Source organism: Coregonus lavaretus (assembly GCF_964263955.1).
Source record: "Coregonus lavaretus genome assembly, chromosome: 18".
In the NCBI taxonomy this organism is placed as follows: Eukaryota; Metazoa; Chordata; class Actinopteri; order Salmoniformes; family Salmonidae; genus Coregonus; species Coregonus lavaretus.
The window spans coordinates 35381388-35392336 of NC_140005.1; the positions used below are offsets into that span (position 1 = coordinate 35381388).

The 10949-nt window shown below is 45.2% G+C and overlaps 1 protein-coding gene across 1 annotated transcript in view; it reads left to right on the forward strand.

Moving 5' to 3' along the window:
- Positions 1–10949, forward strand: part of kiaa0586 (KIAA0586 ortholog) — a 100404-nt gene that overhangs the window by 76994 nt on the left and 12461 nt on the right. Inside the window, exon 30 of the mRNA XM_084182429.1 lies at positions 240–333. Within this exon, the coding sequence (XP_084038555.1) occupies positions 240–333 (94 nt within the window). The remainder of the gene's footprint in view (positions 1–239; positions 334–10949) is intronic.

Below are 10949 nucleotides of genomic sequence, written 5' to 3' on the forward strand. Positions count from 1 at the left end.
TTTCTGTTGTCATCTAATCTCCTTCGAATACAATCTCTACCCTATCTACATGTACATATTGTATGTGTTACAAAGTGCTTATACAGAAACCCAGCCTAAAACCCCAAAGAGCATGCAATGCACGGTGGCTAGGAAAAACTCCATAGAAAGGCAGGAACATAGGAAGAAACCTAGAGAGGAACCAGGCTCTGAACCAGCCCAGTATTTATTGTGTTGCCTCTCCTCTCCTCTGTGTCTAGGCAGCTGAGTTGTCTGGTCTTCCAGCTCCCAGACCTGCCCCCATCCTGGTCAGGCAGTTTCAAAAGACCAATGGTGAGACGTCAGAGAAACCAGGTATGGTCGCTCAAGTCCAGTTTTATTTTTTAGAACCGTGTTCATTCATTCAATTGGTCTCACCAATGCTACAATTTAAAAACATTGTAATTGATTCTTGTAAAGGGGAAGGTGTGGCACGTTATTGGGAGAGACCACAAATCCATCTGAAAGCTTTGAAAAAAAGGGTACATCTTAGACACAAACAATGTGTTTGAGAAGCCAACATACAACATACATATAATAATATTATATTATTATACAACGATGTCGGTCGACCGTCGGGTGTCCCTCTGTTCTCCTCTGACCACCAGGTGGCACTAGTGTATCTGTGAGGTCTCCACTTCAACTTCCTCTTCTCCCCTCTCCTTTTCACCTCTCCTCCCCTCTCCTTTTCACCTCTCCTCCCCTCTCCTTTTCACCTCTCCTCCCCTCTCCTTTTCACCTCTCCTCACCTTCCCTCTCCTTTTCCCCTCCCCTCTCCTCCCCTCTCCTTTTCCCCTCTCCTCCCCTCTCCTTTTCCCCTATCCTCCCCTCTCCTTTTCTCCTCTCCTCCCCTCTCATTTTCCCCTCTCCTCCCCTCTCCTTTTCCCCTATCCTCCCCTCTCCTTTTCCCCTCTCCTCCCCTCTCATTTTCCCCTCTCCTCCCCTCTCCTTTTCCCCTCTCCTCCCCTCTCCTTTTCCCCTATCCTCCCCTCTCCTTTTCTCCTCTTTTGTCTCCAAGTCAGGTCACTGCAGTTGTTCTCCGAGAGGGTGAAATCATTTTGCCTTACATCACTGCTGTGTCCTGTTCTCCCTAGCTACAGCTAGACCTCAAGGGGCTAGGAACTGCTCGAGTCAGTGCTTTAAAACTCAATATTGTACACGGGGCTGGACACACCTCAGTGACAACACAACAGGGGGGTGAGGAGAGAGGAGAGTCACTCAGTATGGAAGAAGGGAGGGTAGACATGGAATAAATGGGCTGCATCTCAAAAGCCACCCTATTCCCTATATCAGGGATCATCAACTAGATGTTTTTCTTGAGTGGATGGTCGGGGGGCCGGAACATAATTACAAATCATTTGTAGACTGCAATTTGACCCCAAGAATCCTAAACAGATATATAACATTTGACCAAAACATAATCATTTCAATCCTTGCTTACATTTGTATACGATCACGTGTCTCGTCTATTATGCGTGGGAATACTGTCAACTTTGGGACCTTATATAGATAGGTGTCAGCCTTTCCAAATCATGTCCAATCAATTGGATTTACCACAAGTGGACTCCAATCAAGTTGTAGAAACATCTCAAGGATGATCAATGGAAACAGGATACACCTGAGCTAAATTTCGAGTCTCATAGCAAAGGGTCTGAATAATTATGTAAATAAGGTATTTCGGTTTTCGCTTTTTTGTCATTATGGGTTATTGTGTGTAGATTCAATTTTAGAATAAGGCTGTAACGTAACAAAATGTGGAAAAAGTCAAAGGGTCTGAATACTTTCCGAAGGCACTGTATAGTGGAATAAGTCTCTCTGGTCAAAAGTAGTGCACGATATATAGAATAAGGTGCCATTTGGGAAGCACCATTGGCGTAAGAAGGAGCAGGGGTACTGTAAGGTTATTGTATATCAGTGGGAGAGAGACTCTGGGAGTGAAGCAGTGTCACTGTGTTGAGATTAGTTATACTAATCCAATCTAATAGAGAGGAACAGTGAAGGATGATGAAGAACGTAGTACTAACACTGCTGAATGAAAAGGATCCTCATGGGCTTTGGCTTAAAGGTCCAATGCAGACGTTTTTATCTCAATATCAAATCATTTCTGGGTAACAATTAAGTACCTTACTGTGATTGTTTTCAATTAAAATGGTCAAAAAGAAACAAATAGTATTTTAGCAAAGAGCAATTTCTCAAGCAAGAATTTAGCTAGGACTGGCTGGGAGTGGTCTGAGTGAGAAGGGGAAAACTGAAAACTAGCTGTTATTGGCAGAGAGGTTGGAACTCTCTTTCTTATTGGTCTATTAACTAATTTACCGCTTGGTGATGTCAGCAGGCAGGCCAAAACTCCATCCCACCAAAACAGGCTGAAACTTCAGACGGTCTTTTCAAACAGCTCTTACACTAAAAGGGCAATATCATAATTTTCACAATTTCACAGTATTATTCCAACCTCATAGTGTGGAAAAAGTATATAAAACACAGGAAAATCGCGTTTTCGACTGCACTGGGCCTTTTAAATGGCTCCCTATATAGTGCACTACTTTTGACCATGGCTCTGGTCAAAAGTAGTGCACTATGTCGAGAATAGGTGCCATTTGGGATTCAAACTATCATCTTAACTCATATGAAGCTGTAAGATTCTCTCGGCTTGATCCGTTTCCCTGATATCTGATGGTTTATTATGTTCCTGAAATTGCATCAAACTTTATCCGGTGTATCAGTTGGATTAGTTTTCCTTATCTTCTTTTCTCTCAAATCAAACCCTTTCCCTGCCTGTCCTTTAAGCCTGTGAGTCTGTGATGATAACTAGCTACCGTCCATGTCGGGTATTTTGTGATGGCCAGCAGAAGCCCTCGGCTGAATCTGTTAAAGTAATTAATTTGTTTGGATATTTTTGTAGCTGTGTTCAATGTCAATGTGTTTGTCTCTCACTGCGTCGCTGTAAGGATTTTGTTTCAGCAGTAATTTGATGGACCAGCGAGACGAGGGACGGGGGAAAAGAGCAAAGCTTCCACCTGCATGTTACTTGTTGTCAGGGGAAGAAAACACAAGCCTGAATTGAAAGGGACAACTCAACTGACATCTTTGCAGCTAACATGATTATGTTACCTCTCAGTTATTGTGTCTTAGCCTGTATGTTGTTGCTCTAGCTTTGCTTGGGGAAACTGAACTCAGTCAACAGCAGGGGGCTTTGATTTGGGTGGTCAAATAAATAAGCCATTCAAATAAAAAACCCAGGAATTACTAGCCATTCATTACTAGGTTCAATGAGGAACTGCATTTAAAGGTATTGTCAAGGCACTATGCTAGGACTGTGTCCCAAATGGCACTCTATTCCCTATATAGTGCACTACTTTTGACCAGAGCCCTATGGGTGCACTAAATAATAGGGCTCTGGTCAAAAGTAGTGCACTATATAGGGAATAAGGTGCCACTTGGGACGCAGTCTAGGACCTGATTGTGTGTGCTGGAGCTAGCGGACTGAGTGACAAAGGCCTGAATTCTCATCCTCTTACGTATGCCCCAAGACCAGTAAGCTGTTGCCTCCTGTCCTGCCTCCCTCCATGCTATAGATGGGCCAATGGTCTGATTCAATGTGTACTGTAGCCTATTGATTTAGACTGGACATGACACAGTAAAGGTTGTCTGTCTGGTGTCTCTCATTGCTATAACTGTGGCTTGAGTCCCAAATGGCCCCCTATTCTCTATATACTGTACTACTTTTGGCCACAGCCCTATGGGATATAGTGTGCCATTTGGGACGCAGGTTCTATTTACAGGCTGGACACTATATAGTATATATGGTCAAAGTGGCTGCACTGTCTGTCTGTCTCCCTGCCTCAGTTTAGTGTTCACTCCAGGCACTGGAGTGTAACAAGATCATAGTGAATGAGCCTTTATATAACTGTGGCCTGCAGTTGTCTTAAAGGATAAATCCACAGTTGTTGTTGTTATGTATGGCAAAGCTACTACTGCCGTAAGCTTGAATAGAAATGACCATGAAATTGTATATTGTTTTAGCTTCATTTTGACACACAATGATCCATACTGCAAACTATACCCTTATTAGCACCAGGAAGTACTGGACTGTACTGTTTATTTGGAAAGGGGGTGTTCTGCTGGGCTCCCTGGCACTAAATTGTATACAGTTTTCAGGATTCATGTTTTCTTATGTTGCGTTTGGACATAAACTGTATAAATGACTATTTTGCTGTGGTCCTCTACTAGTCAGCCCCAGCCTGCCCCGAAGCCCTGAAGCCAGACTAACTTGGCTGAACACTTGTCTGTTTTCTGTGATGTGGACCTACTGTATAGTATGTGTGTTTGGGGAGGTGCGACAGGGGGAGCGGGGGTCTACTTGGCTCCCTACCGTCCTACGTCATTGGCAGCAGATGAAGTGTAGAGTTCTAAATCTAACAGGCTCACTAGAAGAACACCATACGGATATAGAGACTAAACTGTTTCCAAGCTTCAGTTATGTTTTCATCGTCAGGATCAAAACACACCACACCGACTCTCTCAAGGAGTTTCAACTTTCAAAGAGTTCTCACTCCCTCCAGTTTTCATTTAGCTGATGTGCTTCTGAGCTGGGATCTGTAATTAACAGTCCGTCAGTCCCCCAGTTCACAACACTAGCTGCTGTAGGATGAATTACCACAGCAGCACCACTGAGTTGAGATAGGGTGCTGTTTGGGACGCAACCAAAGTCATTTATCGAAATGGGAATATTTGAGGATGCATTTGCATACATTGCACAGTGTGATGTTTCTAGGGTTTTAGACCTAAGCCCTTTGAGGCGCCACCTTGTTTTTCCTATTGTGATTTACCATTGTTTATCTGACTATGCCTTGTTACATTTCATCAATGTTTACTCACGACTTTGAGTAAACTGAACTAACTCTATTAGTGTTGTTTCTTGCTGAGAGATTAGTCAGGCTGCTGGGTTTTTTCTACCCAGACAGGCAGCAGTCTTCGCTAAAGCAAACAAACAGTACATATTTAGATAGACAGTGGTTGTGTCCCAAATGGCACCCGATTCACTACATAGTGCACTACTTTCATCCATGGCGCATTGGGCTCTGGTCAAAAGTAGTTCACTATATAGGGAATAGTAGAGAGCCATTTGGGACACAGCCTTAGACAAACAGTGTATAGGTCTATGGCTCTTCATGGTTCTCCCAGGGAGGAATGATTATTTACCCTGTAGCAGAGTGGATGTCTGCCCTCTACTTTGAGGTGAAAGATACACAAGTTAGGTTCATTATTTTAAACAACTCTCTCTCCCCTGGCCGATAGCCAAGACCTTGGGGGGGGGGGGGGGGGGGGGGGGGGGACGATTCTAAAGCACGATGGGAGCCTGTTTGTTATCGTCCACGCTTGTGTTGAGTCCTGCATTTTCAGCCAAACGCGCTGACATTTTGTCATTGACAATGTTAGCACAAACATGTTTATCAGCAGTGTTGGCTGGCCGGGCTCTGGCTCCTCTTTAGAATTGAGGCCAGACAAGATGGACATTGCTGCTCTGGTCTTAAGGGGGATTTCACTGTGTTGTATTGGTTAGCAGGAAGTGGAGTAACAATGATCAAATCCACTGCTAAACCAACAAAAGACAAGCTAGGCTCTCTGACGCAGTCTGCCAACAGTCCGGGCACTACTGACTCCTTAATTGGAGAGGACAGGCTCGTGGTAAAGGCTGGAGCAGAATGAGTGGAATGGTATCATATACACCAAACACATGGTTTCCAGGTCTTTGATGCCATTCTATTCACACCGTTCCAGCCATTATTATGAGCCATCCTCCCCTCAGCAGCCGCCACTGCTACTGAGTATGGAAAACATGGAGCTCCTTCTGTGTAAACCCCTGCATTTTAGTAAAGCCTTTGAAGTGCTATATCAAAAGTAGTGCACTATATAGGGAATAGGGTGCCATTTGGGATGCATCCAAGCATCTGCACAATGGAGGATGTTGTTCCTGGTTGTTCCTCTATCTAGGAGCCAGGCCCATGGTTACATTAATCACCACTGCAGACAACAGCGCTCACGAGAACTTAATTGAGAAATCATGTCAGCTCTGAATTTCTCTGTAAACAAATGCACGAGTCTTTAACATGGTCCACATGAGTCAAACTCCAGAGAGAGAGAACAAAAGAGAGAGGGAGAAAGAGGGGAAAAGAAAGGGGGATACCTAGTCAGTTGTACAACTGAATGCATTCAACTGAAATGTGTCTTCCGCATTTAACCCAACCCCACAGAATCAGAGAGGTGCGGGGGGCTGCCTTAATCGACATGTCATCGGCGCCCAGGGAACAGAGGCTGGAGTTGGAGATAGAGAGAGAGAAGATGGGAGTTAGAGTGAGCAAGTTAGAGAGAGCGAGTTTGAGAGACAGCGAGAAAGAGTTGGAGAAAGTCAATGTTGTCAGAAAGTCAATGTTGCTCTCCCCATGACATGTCCTACAGGCAGATGATGACCAGCTAGCTAGCTGCTAGCCCAAAACAACAGTGAAAAGGCCAAACACTTTGTCATTCTGCTGCCTCGCTCACCAACCACAACTGTCCTGTTAAACGGATGTTTTGACAGGATGGGAGAATGAAAATGCCCTCCAGTACAGTGTGTGTGTGCGTGCGTGTGAGTGTGTGTGTGTGTGTGTATGTAGTGTGTGTGCACTTTCCCTACGTGTGTGTGTGTATAACACTCTCTTTCTCTGTGGCGCTACGATGAGTCATTCCCCCAAGGTTATTGAGTGCGACATCGGCGCTCAAGTGGTGTGTTTATATTCACGGTTGACTGTGTTCTCCTTCTCTCATTATCTGACCTGGAGACACTCACTGCATCACCAGTTCACTTCCCAGTCACACTGCAGGCAAATGGGAACAATTTTGGGAACACACATTCACAGAGACTCCACTGTTGAACTTGATGTGTTGAGTCTTGTTCTATACAGTTTGTGTGTAACGTGAATGATGTCAGTGAGGGATTGTGGTTGGTTAGTGCTATCCGGGATCCTTGGGACATCCCTACCCTAAACCCCGTACCTTAACCATTTTACATTTCAACTTCAAAGGGGTGACGTCAGAGTTGGGACGTCCCAATGATTCCATTTAGACTTTTCTTATTGTGGTTTCACCCACAAGTGTCAGAAGACTTGCTTGGTTATTGTTGCTCGATTTATCCTGTTGACAATGTCAGAGTCATTGACTGGTAAAACAGCACCGCCCAAAACCTTTTTACTGTAGAACCTCTGTAGCTGTATAGGTTGCCATTTGGGATGCAGTAGAGATCTTCTTCTCACCCCTACCAGTAGGCTATGGAAGTCCTATTAGAGACGGTTTCCCAGTTACAGATTAAGACTAGTCCAGGACTAAAAACCATTCTCCATGGACATTCTCCATTGAAATACCTTTTAAGTACTAGGCCTAATCTGTGTCTGCAAATCCATCCCTTAGCTATCCGACTCTTTCAATTGTAATGATAGATTCCCAACCTACGGTTTGTGTTTTATGAATTATAGGAGGAGATATAAATGGTTCCACCTATCCTCTAAGGAGTGATTTTACAAGAAAATGTCATCACCACTTTGATGCGTGCTTGTGACCTACAATATTCTGCTTCAGCTATTTCCTCAGTCACACCCTTATTGAAACAAGCAAAGTCTTAAAAATATCTAAATGTCCAGAGAAATCTCTAGTAAGCCTGAACAATGGTCTAGTTTAGTAGACAACCATGGCGTGGCTCAGCTAATCAACAGAGAGATGTGCTTTGTCTGTTGGGAGTTGGATATATTTAGTCCATTTGTCTTGTCTGCTCTGGTAGCTGCCTGGCCTTAAATGAGGGGGAGAACACTATGGGTGCGTCCCAAATGACACCCTATTTCCCATATAGTGCACTACTTTTGACCAGAGACCAATGGGCCCTGGTCAAAAGTAGTGCACTATATAAGGAGTAGGTTGCCATTTGGGACAGATCCTATGTATTCAGGCTTGGTTTCATCCTCCACCCTCCACAGCTGCACTGGTATGTCTAACAGGCAACAGCTGCAGGTAGCAGGGCATGTGAGAGAGAATCCGAGAGAGAGAATGTTGCATCCCAAATAGCATCCTATTACCTTTATAGTTCACTACTTTTGACCATGGCCCATTGGTATCTTGTCAAAAGTAGTGCACTATATAGAGAATAGTATTTGGGACGCAGACAGAATGTTGCTGGCTCAAGCCGAGGGAGCGCTAGGCATTCTTAATGGCTTGACCAGCCCAGGCATATCATTTTATTGTGTCTGTCAAGCCAAGGATTCCACCACGCGTTTAAAGTTCTTTACCGACCATCTAGGGTCCTCAGTGACTGGTCCTGGTCAAAAATAGTGCACTAAATAGGGTATAGGTTGCCATTTGGGACGCAGACTGACTATGCAGCAGATTGCTTCTTCTCACCCCTGCCAGTAGGCTTTGTAAATCCTGTTAATTGCTAAAGCAGAGCCTGAAAAAGAGCCAAAGTACTGAGGAACCGTGTGTCAGATTCACTGTTAATTGCTGTGATCCTCCCTGGTATTGTCTGGTAGATAGATCATTTCATACAGAGCAGCTGCACACACTTCTGTTTTCATAGGGTAGTTATTAACCGATGGTCTCACAAGAACACAGGTCTGAATTTTACAACACATGCGCTCTATTTGAACCGAATCCCCATCAACTTAAAAGAGCTTCTTAAATCATGCAGAAATCATTAAAAAACTTTCGACGTTGTGAAATGACAAACTATATTGTCGGTGGGTGACCTAGGAAATGAGGTATTTGCATTAGGTTTTTGAAGATTGGCCATGCCTCTGCTGTAATGCCTGAACCGTATCTCTGCGGCGCTCTCATCCTCCGCAGCATGCGATAGGGGGGGGTGAGAAAAGAGGGAGGGGTGAAGAAAGGGAGGGGTTATAGATAATGTTCCTCGCACAGATGGAGTCGGAGACATCAGTGAAACCCAAGTCCCTGTTGTTGAGTAGGCCCCGGCCGTATCATGCCACTGATAGGCCTCACCTCTTCACCCCTGGCCCTTCATCTGGGCGCCGGAGATGGGATGCTTCCCCGATTCCCCTAGCCGCGGGGCTTTGATCAGCGGGGCCCCCAGACGGGCCTGGCCCATCCAGGCCCCTGGGTGCTAAGCCACGCGCCAGAAGGACAGGGGCTCTGCTTTCACAGGCAGGTGGAGGAGCAGACAGGTTTAAGAAGAGCTCCTCTTTCAGTTCAGCCATGTCTGACAGGGTTGCACCCCTCTCTCTCTCTCTCTCTCTCTCTCTCTCTCTCTCTCTCTCTCTCTCTCTCTCTCTCTCTCTCTCTCTCTCTCATCTCTCTCTCTCTCTCTCTCTCTCTCTCTCTCTCTCTCTCTCTCTCTCTCTCTCTCTCTCTCTCTCTCTCTCTTCTCTCTCTCTCTCTCTCTCTCTCTCTCTCTCTCTCTCTCTCTCTCTCTCTCTCTCTCTCTCTCTCTCTCTCTCTCTCTCTCTCTCTCTCTCTCTCTCTCTCTCTCTCCTCTCTCTCTCTCTCTCTCTCTCTCTCTCTCTCTCTCTCTCTCTCTCTCTCTCTCTCTCTCTGTTTGATGTCGGCCGAAAGAGAGTCCAGGGAGAGGCAGATGTGATGGGTCATCAAATTACCATGAGGCAATATGGCATGTCTCTCTCATGGGAGTCTAGGGATGCATCCCAAATGGCACACTATTCCATATATAGTGTACTACTTTTGACCAGGGTAGGGTCCAAAAGTAGTGCACTATAAAGGGACTAGGGTGCCATTTGGTATGCAGACTGTGTTTAAATAGTTAGGAAGTTAGCTACACCAGTAGCAGCATGACTGTTGTTAGCGAAGCTACAGAGGGTCTCTTAGCTAACTGGATTAGTTAGAAACATTATTTTCCCTCGAAATAAGATACATACCCTGGTTTATCCCGAAAGTAATCAACCCTCCTTAGCCTTACTTTGCTGGAAGTCAGCCTGTGTAATGTGAAGACTAGTAGGTGTTTGTGCGATGGGGGATGCTGGCTGCCTGGCTGAACTCTGGGTTGTCTTTTGTTTTAGAGACTCTCCTCTCCTCATCTGGTTTACATCAAGCTCTGCTTTAGCTCCAAGCCAATCCCCCTCTCTCTTCTTCTCCCTCCAGGCAGCTCCACCCTCCCCCACCACCACCACCACAACTCAGGCAGCATCTTGAATCTATCACCATTGTCTCTCCTGTCCTGTCCTGTACTAAAGCACTGCCTAAGACACGTAACAGAGCCATACTCTGAGCTGAGCCACAGCCACTGCCCAATCACCAATCACTGGGCCAACTCACTCACACAGACACAGAGACACACAGAGAGACACACACAGAGACACACACTGCCCAGCCCAGCCCCATTGACTGACTGAAGCCATGTTGGAACACAATTCAAAGCTCAGAGGTTAGGTGACCATCAGTGTGGATTGGATTATAGACCAATAATGAGCCACAGAGGACTGACTGTGTTACCCCCCCACCACACACACACACACACACACACACACACACACACACTCACACACACTTACACACGTAACGCTTTACTCGCCCTTATTAAGACAGCATGTCGCTGTTCCCTTTATAGGGAACATTGCTTAGTCTCTAAACTAGCTTGGCTGTAGAACCAATTAATGGAAATTCACTGCAATTCAGTTTATGACTCTTTCACTGACTGGGCAATCACAAAAATGATCCTGGTATTAGTTATACAGCCTTTACAGCACCAATCATAAATAAGTAAAAAGTTTAAATGATTAATCAGACAGAGGGTGCATCCCAAAAGGCACCCCATTCCCTTTATAATGTACTACTTTTGACAAGAGCCCTATGCACTATATAAAGAATAGGGTGCCATTTGGGACACATCCAGATATCCAAACTGCTGCGCTCATTCATTTCCCATCCAAGATCAT